This window comes from Phoca vitulina, unplaced genomic scaffold (assembly GCF_004348235.1).
Source record: "Phoca vitulina isolate PV1807 unplaced genomic scaffold, GSC_HSeal_1.0 scaffold1, whole genome shotgun sequence".
Classification (NCBI taxonomy): Eukaryota; Metazoa; Chordata; class Mammalia; order Carnivora; family Phocidae; genus Phoca; species Phoca vitulina.
In genome coordinates this window covers 105085607-105111791 of record NW_022589704.1, presented here as the reverse complement: position 1 = coordinate 105111791, position 26185 = coordinate 105085607, and the positions used below count along the sequence as shown (strand labels likewise).

The 26185-nt window shown below is 41.6% G+C and overlaps 1 protein-coding gene across 2 annotated transcripts in view; it reads right to left on the bottom strand.

The window, feature by feature from the left end:
* The window catches only part of CNTNAP5 (contactin associated protein family member 5), a 792175-nt gene that overhangs the window by 326815 nt on the left and 439175 nt on the right, over positions 1-26185 (bottom strand). For both annotated transcript variants that reach the window (XM_032412450.1, XM_032412460.1), the window contains exons 9-10: positions 23589-23738; positions 20611-20782 (exon numbers count right to left, since the gene is read on the bottom strand). In XM_032412450.1, coding sequence (XP_032268341.1) covers positions 20611-20782; positions 23589-23738 — 322 coding nt within the window. The remainder of the gene's footprint in view (positions 1-20610; positions 20783-23588; positions 23739-26185) is intronic.

Genomic DNA, 26185 nt, shown 5'->3' with positions numbered 1-26185 from the left:
AAGGCATCCCTGATATGGATCATTTTGACGAAATAAGACAAAATTGAATTTCCCTAATCAATCCATTTGTCTCAATGGCCTAGAAGTGCTTCATTGCAATGGAAACATACCACATAATTTACAGACAGGCTCTGTACTTTATGGGAGAGAAATTTGGTCTGGGTTTATCTACTACATACCAATAAGGTAAAAGGTTTTGTGTGCCTTCCAGTGGAATGATTTTGTTTAGCATCATGTAGATGACATCTCAACTGTTATGTTAAAGTTAATCAGGAAATGCAAACAATAGAGTTTTCCAGATTACCAGAGTGGTCTTATTCTTAAAATTTACACCATCACTCATATCCAGCTAGGAATGGGAACAATCCTATTGTCTGGCTCAGTGCTTCTTCAATTTTGTTTAAAATGTGATACAGTAGACCTGGGGTAGAGACTGAGGTTCTGCATTTATAAGTTCCCTGAAGGTGCCAGAGCTGTTGCTCCTCACAGTGCAGTGAGGGTCCAGTTGAATACAAGTTCAAGAACCGTCCTGTAGAGATGGGTCAGAGGGGTTGCAAATTATGGAGATTTCTTTTTTCCCTTTTCTAGTTCTTGGGCTCTTTTTGCAAATATTTATATATATATATATATATATATATATTAATTAAAACATGATAGTTTTCCAATGTGTTATGTATCAGATTTATTTATTTATTTGAGAGAGAGAGAGTAAGGGGAGGGGCAGAGGGAGAGGGAGAGAGAGAATCTCAAGCAGACTCCCCACAGAGTGCAGAGCCTGACACAGGGCTTAATCCCAGGACTCTGAGATCACGATCTGAGCTGAAGTCAGAGGCTTAATTATTGAGCCACCCAGGCACCCCTATATCAGATTTTAATACACTGCACTAGCAATTTGCTAGTTTTGTGCTCCAGGTTAACCCTGGAGACCTGATGTCAATCTTCTTCTGCCTTCCCTGTGTATCCATGGGAATAAGAATATACTAGTGTCATCTATGAGGAGGAGTGCTGCACTGCACCAGCTGGGGGCCATGGGGTCTGCTCAGGCCCCAGAAGGTAGAGTGGCTGAAGGGAGGCCATTGCTACTCTTAAACCCACTTAAATCCATTTAAGCCCAGCCAAGCTCAGGAACATCTGCTAGCCACATGCTCTTTTCACTGCATAATAACAGAGCAAGAACAAATGAATGGATGAACATGATATCAAAAAATTGTCATATTATAGAAAGTGGAGCACTGACTATGCATTTATCTGGCTTTTGTATTTATAAGGAATGAATACAGGTCTCATATTTGAAGTAAAAAATTATACCTACTTTTGAACACTTCTGGATAAATCTTACTGAAAAATATCAGCTATTTCAGGGGAAGGTATTCAAAACCTGTATCTGTTGGCAGTTACTTATCTATGTGAATCAGGAATTTTTAAATATTTAGAAGAGCTACATAAAATGAGTCCTGAGGCTAACACACGACTGCAATGTGTGACCCGCTCAAGGTGCCTCATTGATTTCATAGACCAAGTGCAGAAATATTTAATTTGATCCTCAAATATTGCTTTTATCTTTTATAGATAGTCCTATGATTTTATTTGGCAAAATAAAAAAAAAAATTCATTGCTAAAACAAGAAAGAAGGAAAATCTCTCAAATACAAGACAAGAAGGACACAGGTTATGATTGGGTTCATCAATCTCCTTTCAGGTTTTATTATCCAGACTCCTCCAAGGTTTTATTTTCCAGTGGATACTATTGCTGGCCAGGCTGGCCCTGGCTGTTGTGGTCACTGCCACGGCCCCTGGAATCCACAAAGAGTGTGAACAGACAGGACACCAGCAGGGTCTGGATTATCTGGGATGTTGATCCATTTGGGCATGTTTATAAGGTTCTCTTATTTTTCACTTTAAAGGTCATGCTATCAAATTAAACTTGAGCTGCTGTTTAAGAACCAGAGAATTAGGGGCTCTACCAGAGGCTCTCATTTTTGAGCCTGCTACGACTGAGGGCTGGTCTGGGACCGTCCCCTTGTGCCCTTGCAGAAGGACAGCATGGGCTCCTTCACAGAGGGGACAGGGTGCACTCCAACAACCCAGACTTCAGATTAGGGAGATCCAAGTTCAAATCCTAGTCTGTCATTTTCTGGCTCAAGTCACATTCAAAATTATTGATGCTTTTCTGGACTTTAGTTTCCTCTTTAGTAAAATCAAGGCAAAAAGAATCTCTAAATCATTTTGAAAATTAAATAAGGTCTGGCAGAACACGAATAAGTGTCAATAAACTCATTATTCTTTTCATGTATACTTGCAGGGGGTTTCTGACTCAGACCCAGACTGTATTTTCTTTTCTTTCTTTTTGTAACAGATATGTTTCTCCCAGCACATGAAGAGAGAGGTTTGGTCTGCAAGTTGCTAAGCTCAGTTTGCTACTCGGCCTGTCTATGCAGATCTGACATTTCCATTCTCTGTTGTTAACCTCAGGAGCTGCTAAGAAAGGTCACACTTCATCTTTGCTCATTTAAGTTTCATCAGTGTCCTGTCCACTTGCGGAGCTAACCAGGCTTCCTGGAGGGAACTGAGCAGGCACTGCTCTGAGTTAAGCTCTGTGTCTGGGGCTTGAGAGGTAAGGTAGCAGAGACCTGAACCCCTCAAGGGCCATGTCCTGCCTAGCGGTAATACCACTGGTGACCACAGGTGGTCGCTAGTGATAACCATCCACAGCCAGTGAACAGTTTCCTTGGTCCCTGAATTTGTGTCTGTTCTGGGCATAGGCCCTGAATCCAATTTCAGCTAAAATGCTTTGACCCTTGCACACGGAGATTAAGGAGAACACAAAAAAGAAAGAAAATACTGAATCCTTCCTATGATCGTTATATATCTGTATTTTTTTTTCCTTTTGGGTTGTTTAGATTCTTCATTATCTAACACACAAGTATGGAAAATATGATCTGAAATGTCTTATATTCAGGAGAACCTTAGTGGAAAATACTCAACATTTAAGCCATCCTAGGTCAAGGAGGAGACACAGGTTCACAGAACACAGTTAAGAGCGGAACTGCAAGGATCAAGGAGAATGGGGATACAAAGCAGGTGAGTCTGTGCACCTGAATACAACCAGGGGATGGATTCACTGCTCCCTGTCCTTTGCTTTGCTCTGTGGGTTGACTTCCCTCACTCTGCCTGTATCCTAACTCCCCCTCCCCCCCCCCCGCCCCACCGCCCCGAGGCAGGGAGTATGGCTGTGAATGGCCAAGTTTGGCAATCTAAGATGTCTTATATTAGAAAAGAACTTTTCTCGTTAATGTCAAGGTTGGGACTCCCCAGAGGGCACCAGTTTGGCCAATTTTGACAGATCTGTCCACTCTGGCCGAGGGCCAAGAACCATATAAGAGAACAGAGCTTCCACAGACCTATGTGGTGGGAAGGGAAGATAGGAGGAGCAATCCCAGATAATAAAGGACAAGAGGTCCTAGACACATAAAATTATAGATGGCCTCTAAAGGACGGCCCACAGTCCCAATTTTAACACATAAATCTACACACTGCCTGCATTCACTGTCTTTCACTTTTGCATAAGAATCTTCTCTGTCTGGTGCCTGGGTGGCTCAGTTGGTTAAGCGTCTGCCTTCGGCTTAGGTCATGATCCTGCGGTCCTGGGATCGAGTCCCACATCCAGCTCCCTGATCAGCGTGGAGTCTGCTTCTCCCTCTCCCTTTGTCCCTCCCCACTTCTCATGCTCTTTCTCTCACTCTTTCTCAAATAAGTAAATGAAATCTTTTTTTTTTTAATATAATCTTCTCTGTCATTTTAGGCTCAGCTTAAGTGATATCCTAAAACTGAACACTTGTTCCAAGCCTACACTAATCTGTCTCTTCTCAAAATTGATAATCCACACTGCAATGTTCAGACAGTAAATGCTCAACAATTGTATTTTTATTCAGTTGGAATTGAATGGCATGCTGACAGACAGTTCTTAGTTGACTGAGGGCAACCTGGCATTTCTGTGTTTAATATATCCTGCATGGCTAAGAAAAAGTTGCTTTCACTCTCTCCTACTTCTTTGGCAGATACCGCTAGTCATCCACTGCAGTCTTTCACCTATGAGTCTAAACTCTATCTTGGAATCCCTGGGAATATTGTCTGAAGCCACCATCACGGTGGACACAAACACTGCAGCCTATCTGTGAGCTCTAGGGTTTTAGAAAATACATCATACACTGTGCTCTTTCCTTTTCTGCCTGAATTTTCCCCAAATATTTTCATATGTGAAAGAATGTTAACCTCCCTACATTTTATTAAATGCTACACTTGGTGTGCTAGACTTAGTGCTAGGTTATCACAATAATTATTTCAGCTAATCCATAAAACAATCTGTGAGGCAGTTATCACTATCTCTAGGAAAGTGAGGATAACATATTAAGCAGCTTATTTAAGATTACAGAAGTGTAAAAGGCAGGCTGTAAATCCCAGAGTGTACAAATCAAAAGCAGAAGTTCTAGGCATCAAAATTAAATGGAATTCTTCCTTAATGGAAAAATGTTTGTTTTATTGAGAAAAAGGAAAAGGAAGGCCAATGTCTGCTTATGACTGTATTGTTTTCCTTAAAGCTAGCTTTTGAGACAACTTTGTCTCCACTATAGACCACCTCCTGATGTTTACTCTGATGTACTTACTATACATCAGGGCAGCATTTCCAAAAGTTTATTTTGTAGATAAGTAGTCTGTGGAAAGAAGGGTTTTGTGGTCAAATATATTTGTGAGGTTGTGAACTTCTTCTAATTAATTCCCCTCTTGCACAGCCTCTAGTGCATAGTGCACATTCACACACACACACACACACACAACAACCACATGACTCATTGAGAAATCCTGCAGTAAAGAAACCCATTTAATTTTACTTACTCCAGCATTTCTCAAACTTATTTGAACAAAGCAATCATTTTTCAGAGAATACCATTAACATCAGGCAGAACTAAGAGTGTTGTTCCCCACTGTGTAGAGAAAATCTGGATGCGACTGTATTATGAGCAAAATAAGGAAATTTCTTTGTTTAATCTGCTGACACAATATTTCTGAGTGACTGATCAACAGACTTCCTAGGGTGTTTGGTAAAATACAGATTCCATGTCTGCATCTCATTGGGACTTAATCAGAATCTCTGGGGTTGTAGAGTCCAGAAATCTGCATTTTAAAAGAGCATTTCAAGAGATTTTTACCCATTCTAAAATTTAGAGCTACTCTCCAATACGGCTGGGGTCAAATTTTAAGATTACTTTTTAAAATTATTTTTAAAGATTTTATTTATTTATTTGAGAGAGACAGAGAGAGTGAGAGAGAGAAAGAAAGAGAGAGAGTACAAGCCAGGTGAGGGGCAGAGGGAGAAGCAGACTCTCTGCTGAGCAAGGAGCCAGATGCAGGGCTAGATCCCAGGACTCCAGGATCATGACCTGAGCTGAAGGCAGACTGAACCACCCAGGCACCCCCAGATTACTTTTAATCCATTGGTAGCTTTGGAATTGTGCTAAGTTAACATCTGCAGTCTAGTATGGATCTTTAGTTGAGGATATGTGTGCTGGTACAAATACTCAGGTGAAGTCAAATATTTGCCTAAAGGGACCCATTAGGTGGCCTTTACCTTGGAAAGCCTCCCATCCAAGGGTTGGTCTCAACCTGCAAGCCCTGAAATCCAATCTTCCCAGATTACCAGGACTGTTAGTCTCCAGTATTATGGCTCATGCAAGCAAATCTAACAAGACATTGGTGTTACTAGAATTCCAATTTGTGGATTTACATCGAAAAGTATAATTTACAAACGACCTGATATTTCCACCCAATTGTCCAATATGCCCTCTTCCTGTAGGTAAGTAAGCTTCATGGATTGCAAAATATTAGAAGGTCAGTCAGTTAAACTTGAAATCAGAATAAGGGTGGTTCCAGGATTTCTGGATTTAATGCCAGTACTCTCTGACAGACTGACTGATTCAAACCCACATTTGTGAGTGAACTCACACAGCTTTTGTTGGCCCCCAGTCTACTCCTTACTCCAAATTGCTTGGATTCAGGCAGGCAGATTTTAGAGATCTATCAATAACTAATTCTAGCATGTTCTATGATATTGAGATTAAAAAAAAAGTGAAGATTCTCTTCTTTAAAAATAAATTAGAAACTAAAGCCTTACTGATGATATATAATTAAATTATAAGTACATATTTGCTCAAAATATATCGTTATTTTGAAGGTAATTTTGAACTTGTATCAACAGATACAGCAAAAGAATACTTGACGTAATAAAGTTTCTTTTAGTCATATAAAGTTTTTGAAATTTTGAACTAATAACAGTTAAAGCACTTGTCTGCCCAGGATCTTGGGAGAAATTAAAGCAGAGTGATAAGTTTTCTCTTCTGATATAAGTGTCTCTGAGGAAAGGTATAGAAAGGTATATCATGGTCATACACAGCCTGGGCTGCTATGGTTGACATTATATCCACTCACCGGGTATTGATTCTGAGGCCCAAACCTAATCTTTAGAGTTACCCCAGGTGCAGCCCCAGGTTGCTGAACTAGGGAAAAAATATAGTTCCATGGGGACTGGCACAAGCAGAGAGTCTAGTCCTGTATTATCCAATATGGCGGACACTAGTCACACATGCCTATCTAAATCTAAATTTATTAAAATTAAACTAAGTTAAAAATTCACTCCCTCCGTCATAACATCCACACTTCAAGTTCTCCATAGCTGCTAGTGATTAGGTGTAGACAACATAAAAGAGATCATTTCTATCACTGCACAATGCTCTATTGGGCAGTCAAGGTCCAGTCCAATTAGTATTCAATTCATTGAGTCAAACATTTATATTACATCCCCATGGGCTTCATTCATTCCTAGGGAGGGAGAGTCAGATCCATGATGGTCCTTCACTCTGACATCAGGAGTACTAGCAATGCAGGGCATTTGATGCCATTAATTTGGGTATAATTTAGTCTGACCTAGATGACGTGTAACTTCAAGATAATTCATTAAGACCTATGAGATGTTTGGCTTAATTGAAAGGGCAACACTATTCCTTTTATTTCTAAGTTGCTTGAGAGCCCATTAACTTCTAATGAAAATACTTGCTATATAATATATATAATCTTGGAAAAGTCATTTAACGCCTATGAACTTCAGTTCTCTCCTTTATAAAATGAGAATGGTTTATTTTAAACATTTTAATATAGGTCTCCATAGATTTGAACAAGACAATTAGTAGAGGATAAAACCTAGCATGGCACCCAACCCATGGTTGAATTCCACTAAATTTAGATGATTCAAGGTATAGTATAGAAACAAATAAGAGAGAAACTTCATAGGAAAAGAAAAAAATATATCTTCCGTGTGTGTGTGTATGTGTGTGTATATATATATATATTACAAAGAAGCTTTAGATGGCATTTGGCGAAAGTTAGAAGTAGCTCTCTATGTTAGAAAACACTAGAGAATTTGACATAGCCCAATGAATAATAACAATGTTTAAGTCTCTGCCAGGCACTTCAGAAAAAGAAAGAGAAAAAATAAAGACATGACAGAGTATGGATTGCATATGATTCCAATGCTCCCCCGGGAAACCTTTATTCTTCTTCAGTGACTTAACCTGCAGAAAAACAGCTGCCAGAGTTACAGACACACTGGTGCCCCCTAGGTATCTTTTTTTTTTTTTTTTTTTTTTAACCCACTCCTAATAGGTAAACAGTGCCAATTTTACAAGCCTTCCCAACTCAGTCTCCAGGAGGCTGTTTAGAGCTCACTGAATCCAGGAGGCATGCTCCCCAGATCCTATTAGCAGGAGACTGGTGACATCCTTTGATAATCACCACAGATATTTTGTATGTTTCTCTAGACCCGGCTTCTATTCAGACTTGCCTTCTCTTGCAGAGCTGCCCCCCTTTTCTCCCTTAAAGCATAAGATTGTAATAAGGATAATGTGCTCACGTGCTTCCTTCCACTGTAATATTTATAGGCTACATTGCTCAACTACACTGCTATGGTTTGCTTGTCTAATTTTATGGTGGCCTTGCTAAACAAAAATACTCTTGCTCGCTAGTGCTTACAGAAGGAGCACTTAACACCACGTGAACATTGACAGCTGACACCAGCTGCTTTTATTAGGCACTCTAGCTATTCAAATAGAGCGATACTTGGTGTGAACCACACTGGGAAGTTTTCAATATGAGAAAGAGGTGAAGGGCTTTAATTCCCAAATCATGGGCAACCGTCTCCAGAGTTTGGGATGTGCAAAGATATTAAAGATGAGTGACTTTCATTCCATCTCTTGAGAAGGTACTACACCCAACTCCAAGAGAAGGGTTGAGTTCTGTCCATTACACATGCAGTTCATCCCCAGCTACTGACAGCAGATGCTGTGAAGGTTCAATTTATTCAACAATAATTGCAAAGCACGTGCTCTCAACAGAAGGCAGAAGTAGGCATCAAGAACTTTCTCTGGGAAGGCACAATACAAATACAAAACAGGTAACAGTCATGATTGGGGGCTAAGTAAAAGAGAAAAGAACATGCTAGAGACAGCCATATAAGGAAAGGTCTTTGTGAGCATCAGTCATAGTCAGGGAGACCTTACAGAGTAGGTGGGATCCAAAGGAGTCTTTGAGAGTTGGGCAGAATTTGGGCAAAAGGGACATGGAAGGGAACTCCAGCCAGGTGCCTGGCGGCTGGAATGAGACCCGCTGCTATGGGGCAGGGAGGATGTCCACTTTGGGAATGCCCCTCCACTGTTATTTTCACTTCTGCTTGCCTGTCAAAAGGTAGCTCGGATGTAACTTCATGCCCCTCAGTGCCACCAGTGTCCCTGTGTACAATGTCTGCTATTTTGTCTGGCTTTCTTGCTCTTGAGCTTCCTGCAGGCAGAGATTATATGTATTCTGGAACACAGCAGATGTTTAGTAAATGCATATAGATGGAATGAAGCATTAATACAGGAGGTGAGGGAAATAGGAAGGAAAAGGGAGGAGAGGTCAGGGAAGACTTCAAAAGGCAAGCAGGGGGATGTGGATGCTTGTGTTTAATGCCTTGCTCCATCCAGTGAAAGGGCATGTGACATGCACGTGCAGAATCTGAATTTCGCCACAGCTAGACTTGTAATAAAATATATATTTCAGGAAGCAGGAGAGAGGTACGAGGCAAATTGCCACTAAGAGAATAGTTCTCTGCTATTTTATTTCCCTATCTCAAAAGTGGCTCTACATTTAGGATAATTCTATCAAGAAAAGTTGTGTTATGAATTCACTATGATGTGGAGAATGAAGTGGTTGCAAATGGGAAATTTAATGCAGCCAGGAGCTCGTCTGTAGGGCCTCTTCTCATGGGTCCCCATATGACCATGCAAAATGTGGATTCCAGGAAAAGACATCATGGCATCACAGCTTTTAGAACTGTGAGGATTCGCCCTGCTCTTTATCAATGCTTGCCTCCCCTCTTCTTCTCAGATGTCTCAGATGTTGAAAAATTATTTAACATCACTGGAAACAATAGTAATTTGTATTACCCTCCTTACTATTTGCTCAAGTGCCTGCCAACCACATGTTCTCATTCCCTCCTCCAGTGTGTGGATCTTCTCGAAAGAACCCCAGAGTTACAGCTTAGCATGAGTAAGCATGGTAATTGAAATGACCTTTAAAATGCATATGCCTCCTGTCACATTCAGATTCTTGGGCTTTACCAAAGTGCCAGCTGAAATATCATTCCCACCTTTATACTGGTGTTTATTTTGGATGGGAAGACATGGACTTTTTTTGTTTTTTTCTATTTTGCTAAGCGTAGGGGCAGCCTATATTATATTAGAAATGTGCTACTAGAAGGTAAAGGTAAACCCATTAGCCATGGCAGCCAGGACAGCCTATGTGGGGGCTGGGATGAATTAAGGGGATGTTAATAATTCCCAGCACACTGATGTTTGGGGAAAATTTAGAGAATTTGTTTTCAGTTAAAAACCCAGTTAAGAAGTTTTTTCCCATGAAAGAAAGCAGAATTTTTCACTACTTATTACCTAGTCCCCGCAGCAGTGATTTCAGCAGAGGACACACAGGCAGGACACTGAGATCAGAATCACCAGCCAGAGGTTTGTATGAGGCATTGGAAAGGGCAAATCTCTGAGAAAAGTCACTGATCCAGATTGGTTCTGTTTGCGGATTCTGAGGACAATGACACCCATTTCTCCCTTTCCTGACACAGGGTCCCCACCCACTTAAAAACCAGCTTCCCTCTCAGTCTCTCCTAGCACTCTGTGTATTTGCTTCATATCAATCCTCATATTTGGGAGCACATATGATTATGTCCAAGATTATTTGGCCAATCGGTGTCTCTCCATGGAGCTTTCTGAAGTCAGGGGTAATCTACTCTGTTTAGCACGTAAGTACAACCTCAGCTCCTACCCAGCCCCTGGTCCAGCAGAGATGTTCCAAATAAAATATTTGAATGAATGAATGGATTATGTATGAATGACTCACAATAGTAACCTACAGACTCCTGATCCAAGGACACCAGGAGACCACAGCAGGAGAAAAACCAGCAACTGTCTGTCGTGTACACCCTTGGATCTCCAGGGGGGAAAAATGTGCCTGGCACAAGTGAGTCCTCTGAAAAGATTTGCTGAATAAATGTGTGGGTCCCACAGGAAGATTAGTAGAGCATGGACGGTCTCTCAGCAAGCAGGAACAAGATGTGCACCAGGACTCTCTGGATAGAGTCATATTTTGTGTACTGTGTGTGTAAATGCTTGTGCACATTTGTGCTGAAATGCTGAAGCTGATGCATCCAATTCTCATTCCAGAGTGGGAGGTTCTGGAATTCTCAACAAAATGATCTGGTCAAATCTATAAACCTTGAGCTGCTTAGCACCATCTGGGATTATATAATATTGAAAGCAGGCATAGCCCCTTACCTAATTATTGTAGTGAAAATTATGCTTTTCAGTATGGATAAAAGCAGGTAGCAAGATGATAATGACATTTTTGTCATAATAAAGTTAATGGTGTTCTGGACACATGAGGTATTGCACAAGGGCAGAGACTATAAAGTTTGATATGTTCATATTCTCTTGCATAACTATCTGCTTTAGGTGTGTAATGCTTCCCTTTGCATTTTCCAGGTGTTGAGATAATCTCCTGCTCCGTCCACAGTATATCTCAATGTTAGGAGAGAAAGACCCTAGTAAATCATGTTGAAGCGATCTGTTGAAGATGAAGATAAACCTGGAGGGAAGATTTCAAATCTGTAACTTGAACCAAGTGAAAACATTAATCACTTGTCCAAAAAATAAAATAGGTTATGTATGTAGGTAAATTATTCAGAAAAGTGTCATCTTTTTCTGCCTGTATATGGGTTTTCTAAAATCTGGCCTGCTGAGATACATATGGACCCATCCATTTCTGTCTCTCTTGCTTTTAACTTTAAGAACTTTTATCTTCCTTCTCTCTGTCAATCCTCACCACAAGTCCAAGAGGGAGGCAGTAATAATATCACATTGCTCTCATTTATCTCCCTAGAGTGATAAAGAGCCTCTGTTGTCCTGTTTGACCATGGAGGAAGCTGAGATAGGAAGAGGTTCACTGACTGGTTGTGTCCAAAGTTAGGCTCAAGGTAAAGAGCAGGGGCTTCACCACCTTGAAAGCCTGAGTTTGATTCTGTTGTGAGGTAAATTCTTGAATTTATGTGAAGGTGGATTTTCCTCATCTGCTAACCAGGAAAGCCAACATTCCATTTTGTGATGGTTACAGCAATGGCCTATCATCACACTGACCATACATGTTACACAGGCAGGAGTGGGGCCAAACCCAGCCTTCAGAAGTCCAAGTCACAGTAAAACCCCAGAGGCCAGATTCCAGTTCCAGGAACTTCCTGTGAGATATCTTAATGCAAGATAAAAATAGCAGAGAACTGATTTTAAATTTAGGTTTTGCTGCAGAAACCGGTGAGCACATTTTATCACAGGTCAGATTGCTTTTTCCCCAACTAAAAACATATTAAGCTCCTTTTCTCTTCCAACTGTGCCCATAAACAGTGCTTACAATGAGCCACCGATGAATGCTTTTGTGCTAGGGAAAAATAGTGTTAAAGGTGACAAGAGCTCTGTCTCAGTGGCCCCATGAGTGGACATCAGTGTAAATGAGGAAAAAACTGAATGTGGCATGGGCCACATGAAAGGCACACTCTTTAGAGAACAGGGGAAACAGATGGAAGGCCTTCCTCAGAGTGTTGGGTGAGGCTTAGTGATGTAATGATTGTGAAGGGGGGAGAAAGAAAAATATCTTTCTTCTTATTAATTTAGAAATGTTTTCTGCACAGTTAAATATAAGCACTGCCTGCCAGAAGTGACTTGAGAATCTAAAATAGCCTTTTCTCCCCCATGTTTTGATACAGATCAAAAGTTTGCCTTGGTTTCTATGTCATCTAAAACATCTGAATTTCTTAGCCAGTATGTCTCAGGAGAGATGTTCCAAGTACCCCCTGATTTGGAAAGACATTTTCTTACTGCTATCTGAAGGTGCACACCTCACCTTAACCTCATAACTATAGCTCTCAGAATGAATCCTTCATCTTTGGAAGCACTTATGATCATTCACCCAGATCATTGTCCTGGCTTTGTTTCTTGCATCAATATTTCAGATTACTGGTTAGTGAGGGAAGAATCAGTCTCACCACTTTCTGATGGGACAGAATGAAGTGCCACCTTTGACTTTGTTGGCACTCTGTGGTTTCCATGAATCAAAGGCATCCTGATGCCCTTTCACATGCACAGGTAGATAAGTACCATTTCATCAAGATAATGATCCACTTTTTCTTGTAAAAACAAGGGATGAGAGAGATGACATTGGTAACAAAACACAGATGTACTCGTTGATGGTCACTTATTCAAATCAAAGCCAAGTTCCATATTCCTTCAAACTCCATCTTTCCCCTGACTTTCGAAGAAGTCTAACATAGGTGGTGGGGAGAGTAAGCCTCATTTAATAAGAGGATGAGTAAATCACTATTTTCTAGATCAAAGGCGCTTATAACAAGTCCACTCAAAATCTACCTCCTCAAGACAATCATTCCGAGTTAGTTCTGAGGCTCCTCCATTCCCTAACCAGTCCAAAGATATAGAGGTGGAGGCTTTAAGCTCTCTGAGCATCAGTGTGTTTGTCACAAGGTTGTGACAATGAGCTGCTAGGATGATAACCCTTCAGGCATCTGTGGGGAGGCCATCCGTTGTGGCCCATATTCCTTCTCTTCCTGCAGTAATACAACCAGCTTCATGACTAGGACACAAGACGAAAGCACATCATTTTCTACTTTGCAATCGTGCTGAAGAATGTAGGATGCCTCCTAACTACAAAGTTAGAAGTGGTTGAGTGCAAGGACAGGTCAAACCTCTTCAACAAGACTCCTTGGTTTGTAGCCAGGCTCTGCCACGTACTTGCTGTGTGCCCTTGGACAAGTTACTTAGTGCCACTCTGTCTCAATCTCTTTCTGTACAATGGAATTAATAATATTACCCACCTCATAGGGTTGTCGTGAGAATATCACACACACACACACATACACACACAATATCCTGGCACGCAGTAAGCATTTTTTAAGGATTAGCTATTAATATGGCCTGTTATTCAGATTTTAATCTGTTTTGTTTGCTTCAAGTTCCCTATGGCCTTGACTTTAAGTTCTCTTTTACCCATTGATGCCAGTTTTTCCCATGCAGGTAAACACCCAGCACCTCACCCATTCTCAGTCCCAGCATCATGCACTCCATCCCACTTGAAACAGCCTTGACTGACCTTCCTAAACCCAGCCCATGCATCAACTTCTTGAAATCTTATTTCCTCAGTGATAGTCCCTTGATTTGCTCTGAATACTTGGGCACATCTCTCCTCTTTCTCTGGCCTTTTGGCAATAGGCCCTCCACCTGTCTATGGATTGAAGTATCAGCAAAATCTGGAGTTGAGTCCTGGCTCCAACGAATACCAAAAATGTGACCTCAGGCAGCTTACTGAACCTTCCTAAGCAGGGGTGGTTTTATCCTTAAACTAACAATAATAGAGCAACCCCATTATTCTCAAATCTGAATGTGCATCAGAATCACTGGGTGGGGGCTTATTAAAACTCAGGTTGCTCCCCTTTCCCCAGTTTCTGACCCAGAAGGTATGGGTTGGGACCTGAGAATATGTATATCTAACAAGTTGCCAGGTGCTGGTCTGGGAGCTGCATTTTGAGAACCACTCTGTGAATTGCAGGACTGCAGAAAGAATTAAATGAAATCATATTTAGAGGATGTTTGCTCAGTAACTATTACATAAACTATAACCTTTCCTTTTCCTCCATGAAATCAACTAAAATGATAAATAAAAACAGCAGAAGTGCTCTTGTTTTGATGTTGGCTCCATCCCATGAGTTAAAGGAGAACACCATATTGTAGCATTTCTCACTTTAGAGTTAGAAGCTCAGATTGTGTGGGCATTGGCCTTACAATGGCTTTTCTGGCACCCAATGGAAAGACTTTCAATTTTAGAGAAGAACTAAAACATATGCATTACCATGCAATGTAATCTTTTTATATAGCCTACTGTTTTTAACAGACTCCCACACACAGAGTGGGTTTTTAGCATAAGTCTGTTTATGGAAGGTCATCCAAAATAATGCTTCTCCACCCTCAGTGTTTACAGCACTCCAAACTCTGAACCAAGAAGGTAAGAATCTTGACCGGAGAGTTTAGCAGATGCTTTTCTTAAATGAATGTGTGTTGGGGGAATAGGAGACTCCATGGTTATGGAGTGAGAAGCTACATTTCATAACTTAATCTGGCTGCAAGACATTTTACAGCAGAGTTTCACATGTGATTTACTCATTGGAACAAGCAAATTGTTTCATTTTTAAAAGGGTCAAAGCAAAAAATTCTCCATAGGATACAATAGCAAAGACCCAACTTCCGTATCTGGCTTTGCCATGCTCAACTTAGACTTCTATTACCTTCTACGCAAAACCAGAGCTGGATGATCTTTGAAGATGGTTCCTCAATACCAACACTCTGTGAGGAATGGAGGCAGGAAATGGGACACATGACCACAGAGACCCCTTGCCAGGCACGAGGAGACCAAAGGAAATCAGTCTCTATCAATCTTTACAAAGGTTTGGAGCAAGATGTTTTGGTGGGTGGAGTCACTCTCATTAGAATGGCACCACCAGCACCCACAGGGTGTGAGGCTTGGGTAGAGGGAGAAAGATCAGAGCTATAACCTTGAGGAGGGCCAGCAAGTCAACTGTCCCCCAGATAACACAAAGACAAGTTATGTTTGTTGGCAACTGCAGCCATTCTAAGACCCACACTCCCTCCACACCAAAATTTCCCTTCACTCAGGCACCCCTGAGGATCCGACTGTTTTCATGTATACTCCCAAAAGTTTTGTTTGTAATGGGGAGGAGGGGAGAAGCTGAGTGACAAAAACCAGGGAAGTCTGGAGGGAGATGGAATTCAATTGTGCCCACCCCCCAACAGTGTCCCATGGACTGATTTCAACACCTTTTTGGAGATGGACATTGAGACAGCATTGCTGGAACTTTTCAGAGACCCTGTGAGATCCTGATCAGAAGGGCAGCTGCTTGGGGGCCCAGTGGGGGCAGAAGCCATCCCTCTCTCCCACACTTACACCACTTTTGTACAGAATCTATACAATTCCTTGACCTCCAGGATCAGAGGTTTTAGTGGAGTAGAACTCAAAGTCTGCTCCCATGATCAGCCCACCAGCACCCTGGAATTTGTTAGAAATGCAAATCCCCTGGCCCACCACAGTAAAATCAGAAACTCTAGGGGTAGGGCCCAGTAATTTGGCTTTTAAGAAGTCCTCCTGGCCATTCTGATGTAAACATGCTGGAATTTGTCTGCAAAATTTAATGAGACACTTACTTCCAGGTTTATGTAAATTCAGGGTCCACAGGTGCATGAACCAGGAAATAAGGACTGCCTTAAAGTCTGTGCCCTTGGCATATCAATCACATACTTTCCTTATCTTATCCAGGCCCCAAGAACCAATGCTTTCCTTATCCTATCCAGGCCCTGAGAACCAAAGACTGCAACCTTGGCACCCAAATTGATGGGCATTTTCCTAATGGGTGGTTGTTGGTGGCCCAGAGGAACAGCTTCTCTGAACAAGTGGAAATCAAAGTGCAAAGGCACTGACTTGAGGGCACATATGAGGTATATCTATGGGGAACCACCCCAGAAGCTATAGGCATCACTTGGCCATGGTGGGCTGGAGAAACTTCACAGGGAGACCTGAGCCTTCTCCTCTCCCCATGGAATCTAGAGAGCTAGCAAACCTTTGGCTATGGGAATTAACATGGAGAACATGTACTGAGTAGCTACTGCTTGCTAGACATGCAGCTGAGCACCTGATTTCTCACACTTTCTCATTTAACTCTCATTGCAAAGGTAGGTTTTATGATCTTAGTTTTGCAAAAGAAGAAACAGAAACAAAAAGGTTAAATAATATGTATCATATCTCAAACTGATAAGTAGTAGACTGGGAATTAAACACATTCTATCACCTCTCAAATTTGCTGCCACCTGCACTGAGATTAATGAATTCTCCTAGGTGTGACTTCCACCTGCCCCCACCTCAGACAGTGTCCCTGTTTGCTCCTCTAAGTTTGGCTTCACATCTTGGATCCAGTCTCCCAATCAAATCTGTAGACAACATTGGGTGTTACGCTTCTCCTACCCTGGACTTTGGACTCAGCAAGACTGGGCATGGCTCCTCTAACTGACTTTGTAGATCTTTCGACAAAAGTCCTGGGGAGAGGAACTTCCTGACCTGGACCACCAGGACTTACTTCACTCAGACCCCGCCTGACCCTGCATACCACTTTGAATGCCCCCCTTCTAAATGAAATCTCATAGGGTACCTAATGTTTACAAAGAATTTAATATACTGATTACCCCTGAAAAACTTTTCTGTGGTTAGACAGAAGATGGGGTTGCTTGTGTAGGAGCCACAGACACACAATGCCTGCCATTTCCAGGCCAGTGCCTTTTGGGTGGAAGTATAAGGGAGAGAACCTGACGGTGTTTAACTCTGAGCCACAACTTTAATCCTGTGACCGTGGAAAAAATGACACATGTCTCCAGGTCTTAGTTTACCCTCTTTAAAAAAAAAAAAAAAAAATGAGACACTGATAGCGATGTACTACCAGGATTTCTGCTGCTCTTACCACCTCTTACACTACCCAAGTATATACATAAGACTGCCCAACTCATTTAGTCAATACCTATCTATGGGTTTGAGTACCTGAGGGTATGATAAAGCTGTTCATGGAATGAAGCATTTATTGAGGGTGACTTTGTTCTATGTAGTTTAGAATATCATGTCTTGCCAAGAGGGTTGCAAGAGATAAGTGCAGGGGTCTAGGGTGTAGAAAATGTGAAGTTGAAGATTCAGCCCACAGAGGAGGGATATTACATGAACATCATATTTTAGAGGTTTAGAAAGACTATTGAAAGTGTGTGGGATCTGCTAGGAATGCTCTGTCTTGTCCCAAATGTGATTCCTAAAAGGGTGCTCTACCTCCTTCTCCTAACTCACCCTTGGACTGCCAGGCACTGGGCAGTCCTACAGATGGAGCCTCCTACAGCCAGCCATCTTTGCTGCCCAACTGGGGGCGAGGACAATTTCTCCACTTCCTTTCTTCCCTTAGACAAGACTTGGTAATTTGCCCATCATTGAAATGCAAATTGTTAGTTTAGATTCCTTAATTCCTGAGAAAGGATCCTACCAGCTGTTACCAGCATTGTCTCATGGCTGGTTTGTGAATTTGTTCAGGATGGGCAGCAGAGGCACCATCTCAAAGGCAACCTGCTTAAGGGACCCCCACTAGAGGAAGCTCTTCAAATTTTGGAACGTCTGTGCCTCTTCTGTGAATACTACTTTGGTTTTCCCACAGTGACTGGTACTGAGAGCCTTAAAAGACACTAAGAGGGCAGGGTCCCTCTGGCCAGCCAGGTCAGCTCGCTCGGAGGGAGATGGAGGGGTGGGACAGGCAACCACCGAGAGGCCAGGAAGGAGGCTTGGGTCTCTATAGCCTAAGAGGAAGGGGCAGAGAATTGAGTCTGGGAGAGAAGAGACTCTTAGGTCAGATGAAAGGCTGTTCTTCTTGGACTTTCCAGATGGAGCACAGTTAAGAAAAAAACACAGCCAGGAGAAAACACACACACACACACACACACACACACACACACACACACACAGACCCAGGCTTCTCCACCCCAACCTCTTCCACCACACACCACCCTATTCCCAAGTGGCAAGCTCCCTCTAGACAAAGACTTTGCATTTGCCCTTAAATCAACTTCAATTGGCCAACACATTAAAAATAAAACACACAACTTAGAACCCACCTGCTTTTCTAACTCCTGCCCCTCTCCAACAAATGTTAAATACAAGTTCAAGAAACAATTAATCAAGCAAAGCCTTTCACCACAGTATCCACTTCTGTTAGAGGCGCTGTCTGGTAAATCAAGAAAAACGTACCATTTACTCACTAAACTAAACACAATCCCTTATTATACAATTAACCAAAACACAATTGTATGTAATACAATTATACGGACTACAATTACACAAAAGTAATGATGCAGTATAGATGGCAATGACTTTCATGTAATCGAAAATAATGAGAGCGTTCTTGATTAGAAATTAAGGTATCATAAGAGATCCCTATTGATAAATGTTCCCTCTATTGAACTCCACTTTGCAAAAGGCTCTGCTGGCTGATGAAGTTGGATGCTTCCCCCTCGTTAATAAAGACTATAGGGGTGGCAACCATTCTGTGTAGTATCTTTTATTCTGAAGTCTCTAAGCTAGCACATTCTAATGAAGCACACATTTTATTACCCACTTTTCCAGCTGGTCAAATAGAAAAAAAAAATGAAGTAGAAGAGCCAAGAAGTCTGTGTGATTTGTTGAGGATCCCATGTGTAGTGGTATTAACAGAAAAACATGCACATAAAGCTCCATCAAATTATGTTGGTCATTCCAAGCATCAGAGGAGACTACAACCTGCAGAGCTGATTTCTGTGCTGCTCAGGAGAGGCACCTGCTACTTCTCATCATTGCTCCCCTGGACAGGGGCAATTACCTTCCCAGCTCTGGGCTGGTTCTCTTTTAATCCATCCTTCTTACTTTTTCCTGAGTACTCTTTCTAGGAAGCACGTCTTATACCTTCCTTCCTGATTCTCACCTAGCACATGAGGCCGCATCCCACAGGCACACAAATTTCTTCATAGTTGCTACTGGACCCCATCTCTAACCATATTCACACCACATACTCCACAACAATGACCTTCCATCTCCACTGAGCTATATTTTATTGACTCTAAGACAGTCTTCATTATAAGACATACCATTATTTTATATGCCACTAAGAAAGAAATGTTGCTGATTGAACAATGATACATCAATTATTAAATTCATCCCAATATTAGAGATTTTAAAATGAAAAACCAGCATCTTGAATTGATGAAATACTTGCCAGCCATGATTTCTCCTATTTCTCTGCCGTTTCCGACACTGCATGCAGAGAACTTATCCAGAGAACAAGTTCTGCTTGTTCTTTAAGATCCAGCTCAGCACCACTTCCTAAAAACCTTCTTGACCTCACTCTCCCTAGGGCCAGACTGAGTTATGGCTGCCCTATGTCCCACAAATAAGGGTGTACTTCTTGGGCATTTATTGCACTTTATCATAACAGCTAATTTATTCCCTGATGAGACATGAGCAGAGACCCTGTATCACCAACACATAGGCAAGTACTTAACACATATTATTCACCCATGTAATAAATGATATTTTGACAGGGATGAGCAAAATTGTGAGAATGAAGGAAGTAAGTGCTAGAGATAAAACATGGAGAGCATGATAAACCTGGCTGGAAATTCAGAATCAGTCCTCTTTAACTTTCTGCAACATGTCTTTGAACCTAGAAACTTTATAAGAGGAGTTGGAGCCCAGAAGAAATAAAGAGAGAAACCGAGCTTCTGCTAGATTTGTGAGTTGCAGAGTATAAGTGCTGATTCTCTCCGTCTGTGGCCTCTTCTCTTCTGGGCCAAAGAAGCAGTGGGTTAGGGGTAGCAACAACAAAGGTCAGCTGCCCCAGGAATCACTGCACTCTGGTGCCATCTGAACATCTGTTCTAGCCCTGAGAGCCTGACACTCATTTGCCCCCATTAGAAAGGATGCTCACTGCAGTAGAGAATAAAATGGTTTAAGAGAGAAGTAATCCTTCCCTCCTTTATGCTTTACTCTTAACTTCAAAGTAATCAAATGTTGTTTATGCATAAAATTTTAATCCTGTCACAAATTTGTATTTTGATTTAATTTGCATATCCCATTTACTGCAAGTCAACATGAAGAGAGACTCAACTAATTTAAACCATTTTTCTCTGGGCCTGAAATCCTTTCAGAAATATTTTCCATTAGGCGACTCAATTATGTCTAATATGGCTAATGTCAGTGGATTAGAATTTTGCTTAAAGAAACTCATATTTAGAACAGTGAGAATGGGAAGGGGGTGGGAGAACAGAGAAGAGACAATAATTACCTGTCTTTGATGCTACACAGATCAATGTGTAAATCACTAAAATTCCCCAGGGAACCTTGCTGAACTGAAATGAGGTCCTTGGGCTGGTTATCAATAAAGATGAGTCTCATGCAGCCTTGGAAAGCCTTAATGGGATTTAAACATTGGGAATCGGTGAGATTGTCAGGGCACCCTGTGGGACAGAGAAAAAAAAATGAAGAAGAATACTGAAATGATCAGTCATTTCTTTGGCGACCTATTGATGGAGGACCTGGAGGTCTAATTATTTCGGGGCTTTTTCATTCACAGCAGTGCACACATTTTTGTTGTAAATCCTAGCATTCTCAGAGAAGGGATGGAGTTGGTACAAAATGGGGCATACTCAATCGCTGTACAGAACAGAAAAAAAAATGTGTTAAAGGGAATATCAATACTATAACATTTATCTCATTCCTCTTTCTTTTCACCTATTGGTAAGCTATCCACCATTCTGTTGCGTGGTATACTTCACTCATCCCGAGGAGGCAACATATTATAACTACTTGGGAATTTTGGTTCTGTCTCAAAACACGCTCTAAATGCACAATTCAATTCTGAGTTACACTTTCAAAGGAAATTATGCTTTGGGTAAGGATGGTGGCAAAGTAATTGTCTGGTTAATTGTTAGCATTAACAGGCTTAGTTCCTGAGAAAGGTACACAAAGGAACATAACTGGAATTTTGAAGAGTTGCACAAAGCAAATCCTGGCGCCAAAGGAACTAAGGGTTTAAATGCACATAGTTATAGGGCTGTAATAGCACACATGAAAGGTTAACACCATACCTTTTTAAAGAGCTTTCTTAAAAAAAAAAAAAAACTGCATTGCATACTGATTTAGCATAGCTTGCAACCAGGACATACCTGCTTCTCATTAAGACAGGTACAGAGCAACGTAGGTATATGAGTGCTTGTGCTCTTTATAAACTCCATCCCGATGTTTTTAATAGGTTCAGAGCATATGGGAATGCAAGCTTGAAAACATGGCAATAACCCATAAATAATTGGGAATTATTTCAGCCATTTCTAATAGACAGTCACTGCTGGGCTGAAGCCCAGCAGCTGGTTAACAGCTCACAGGCACACTATAAAATGAAGAGAGATGCTACAAGTTCTAATTGAAGCTGTAGAGAGAATTTATGTAAGTTGACTATTATTACTCAAACTCATTTTTCACCTCCCTTAAGTTTACAGTCTACGTGTGGGGCGCTTCTTTAAATACCGTTTAAATCACAGATGAATCTTCACTTTATAAACCCAGTGCCCCCTAAACTTGGGGAAGGCAGACATTTCCCCTTTGAGGCATTTTGGATGCCATCATTATTGAACATCGTTTTCCCCAGAAATAAGTACAAGAATGCTTTTCTCTCTTTGTTGGTGAAACATTTCCTGTGGTGCAAAAATTATGCCGTCTGTGAAATGTACCTTTGGGGCCCCCGAGAACCTTCTTCTGCAGACTTTATGCTACATTCGCTAGCATCCCTTTGCTGTCCAACCTAGTGGGTTGTGGAGAACACAGACTTAGGGGTGTATCCTGGTCCTAATATTTATACAAGAGACTTCATCTCAGCAAACACCAGTCTTATTATCTGTGAAATGGGGCTAAGATTGCCTACCTCACAAAGTTACCCCATGAATTAAATGAAGTAAGATCCCTAAACCATTTAGAGCGAATGGAAGTTCTCCCTTCTTGGAGGAATCCATTGTCCTTGCATACAAGGGGAAGATTTAGAATGAAGGACAGAGGCCCTTCCTGGGGCCTTAAAATCAAACCACAAAAATACTGCTCTACGCTGCATCTCTTCCAGGATGCCCCGATATGTATGCTAAATCTGCCCCAAGACCATTTTGTATTTCAAAGCCTAACCACATGCCATGACATGAGAGAAGTGATTTGTAAATTCTATTTGACAGGCTGCACTTTATAATTTTATATGATACTTCCCTTTAGTTTCTTAATGGAAAAAGAATTAGCAACCTGAGAACAGGTCTAGTCCATTCCCATATTTATAAAAGTCGAAGCCCAGTTTGTCCATTCCTTGCCCTGTTGGAAGCACTGGGCTATACACTTAAACCCTGACCTTATTGAAGTTTTCCAGCTATTTGGCTCTGCTTCCCCATGTCCGAGATAAGGAAGTTCAGGGACCATCAGTGTCTTGCTCAAGGTCAGTGATGGAGTGTACTCTCAGAGACTATTTCTCTAATACCAACAGGTGATTAGGAAATTAGAAACTAATATTTTAACGAAAGAAATGCCTTGAAAAAACTAAATACAAATGCACATCATCCATAAAGATATAGTGAATTCCTAATCACATATTTTTCATCCTTTCCAGTTTGCCCCATGTTTTCGTCATTAGGAAGGTCCCTAGGATTCACCTGGCAATGGAGAGAGCTGGATCTGAGCTGTCTGCCCCACTTGGAGCTACAGGTTCATGGGCCTTCTAGACCTTCCCCATGTTTAGAGCCCCACTCCATTGACATGGCCTACAGGGATGTCGGGAAGGAAGAAACAGATAGGGGATTCAGACAGTAAAGTGGCAAAGGAATAGCGTAGAAGCGGAGCATGCTGGTTGTGCCTTCCCACCTGGATTTTTCCTTTTGCACGTACTGCTGACTGTTGGTGCGTATTCTCCAAGTTTTCAGCTGACTTTCTCCTTCCCAATGTGATCACAGAGCTTGGCATAGCTACAAAAATCTCCTTTGGACATGTTATGTAACACCGGCTCTTATAACTATTTTTTTTTCCTTTTTTTTTCCTCTGTACTGACCTACATAGTTCATATTTGCACAGCTGTCAGAGAGTTTTCTTCTCATTTGTGCTTGGGAGTGGGTACCCGTGGTTGTGTGTGTGTGTGTGCGTGTGAATGGTCTAATTGACAAAAAAAAATCGAATCAGGGTGAAATAATTGTTCACTGCATTCTCCCTTCCTCCTTTATTTTCAAAAGCTGGGGAATTTACCTCCAAAATAGTAGCTATTTCCAGAATAAATCTGCACGCGGGTGGTGTCCTGGGCTGGGGATGCTGCATCATTATCCAGAGAGAGAGTGATGCGGTCCCTTCTGGCGTTGATGCTAACTGAATGCCACAAGCCATCATTCAAACTGCTGCCTGCAAAAGAAACAGGAAAGGCAAGCATAGGGATGATTGAGTGGGGAGGTCTGGAGCAAGTAGGGCTTATCCTCCTCACCTGCTGCGCTCCCCGTGCATCCTTGTGCTTAAACCACAAGCCCCACATTTCCACAAACAAACTTTACCTTTCTTCCTCTGTTTACCATTTTAATTCTATTATTTTCAAAGTGTCTGAACCATGTCTGAAACGTTTGTTTTCAAAACAAAAGGGAAAACACAAATTTGTCTGTATACTACAACCAAAGGTTTTGGCCATGTGAATTGACCTCTTGATATAAATGCAGAGTAAAAGGTTGAAAGGAACAAACAAAACAAGACAAAACAAAACAAAAACAAAAACAAAAAACTTCAAAATATCCCTGGTGATTTCATCTCTGGGTGGTGGGATTATAGGCAACTTTAGTTTTCTTTTCTTTTTTTTTTTTTTTTAAGATTTTATTTATTTATTTGACAGAGAGAAATACAGTGAGAGCAGGAACACAAGCAGGGGGAGTGGGAGAGGGAGAAGCAGGCTTCCCGCTGAGCAGGGAGCGCGATGCAGGGCTCGATCCTAGGACCCTGGGATCATGACCCGAGCCGAAGGCAGATGCTTAACAACGGAGCCACCCAGGTGCCCCGCGACTTTAGTTTTCTTACAGTTTTCCACAAATGCCTTATCTGCATTTTTTAGGAAAAAATAAACTGTTCTTAAAGGCAAAAGTAGATGAAGAATGCTAAATTCTAATGACGTGCCAGTCAGAGACAGCCTCTCATCTGAGAGAAGTAACAGACCAGTTCAATCCCAACATTTTTCTTTAACTAATTAGGTGACACTGGCTGAGTTATGTACCTTCCTTGAACTCTGGCTTTATCATCTTCAAAGATCATCATTCTTACTCTATGATCGTTAAAAGGATCAATTGAGATCAGGCAGGGAAGTTCCTAGGACAGTTACAGGCATAGTAGGTGTTTTGTTGTTGTTGTTTTTTAATTTTATTTATTTATTTATTATTTATTTATTTACTTATTGAGAGAGAGAGAGCATAGAGGGGCAAAGAGGGAGAAAGAATCTGAAGCAGACTCCTCACTAAGCATGGAGCCCAAAGCAAGGCTCTGATCCCATGACCCTGAGATCACGACCTGAGCCAAACCCAAGAGTCTGGCGCTTAGCCAACTGAGCCACCCAGGCACCCCTATAGTAGGTGTTTATTACAAGTTAATTCCTCCCTTGTTCTCGTGCCCCAGATGTCTTTAGTGTGTACTACCCTGCTGGCCTATCTGATTGAGAAAGCTGATCTGGGAATTTGTCATGAAGATTGGGACTATTTCCTTCTACAAAGTGTATATCTATTCAGACTGTCAGGTGCCAAGTCCTTGCTGAAGGAAATGCAGTCTTATTTACTAGTCCAGTCCCAAAGATGTGTCTGTGAAAAAAGCACATTGACGCACATGTTTTCACTCAATAGACATCTGTTGTGCCCTGCTATGTGTTGAGTGGCCTTTCTATTCTTATTGCCTCAGTTTTCTTCCCGGCAAAATGGGGAAAATGATTGTACTTATACACCGTTGTGAAAATTATACAGTAGTTAATACAGTAGGGCATGCAGAACAGTTCATGTCACATCATAAGTAGACAGTGATGTTAGCTAAAACAAGTGAACAGAACAGCAACTGCAAAATGGTCCCTCCCATCTGGAAGTGTGGAGAGAAACATCAAATGGTGTCTATAGTCTCTTGATAATGGAAGAGATGTGTGCAATAAGGATTGGAATACTGTCCTTTGAGTTCAGGGTAGTGGGATAAACAAAGAAGCAAGCAAAAAACAACACTTGCTATTTTGGGTGGTGCAGTAATATGGGAGCAGAGAAGAAAGAAAGCCTAAGTAATGGGATGTGAGGATCCCAAAAAGGCTTCACAGCAGAGATGGTGACAGTTCAGGGAAGTTCTGAAAAACGCACAAGAGCTCTCTACTCATACAGCAAGAGTCCAGGAGACAGAGAGACTGTACAAAAAAGCAAAGGTCTGGAATGAGAAGCAGGAGGGAACAATAGGAGGACAAGTGAGAGAGGATCCAATCACCCAGGGGCCTGGAATGCCAAACAAAGGAATGAGTTTCCATAATTTCTTTGGATAAATGATTCTGGAGAGTGCTTTATTCAATCCAATTCCATCAGAACCTTTAGGGATGGATGGGACCCTAGGCATCTGAATTTTTTAAAAGCTCCCTGGATGATTCTAATATATGGGTAGAAATGAAAATCACTGCTTTAGAACAATGGGAGTCCATGAGGGGTCCTTAGCATGGGAACGATCTGGCAGGAGGTACATATCCAAAGACTCCGGTGGCAGAGGACAGCTGGGAGGAATCAAGGCTGGAAGCAGAACTGATGGGGTCTCCTGCTAGCACTGGCCCCAGGAGACAGAATGATGAGAGTTTCAGCCAAAGT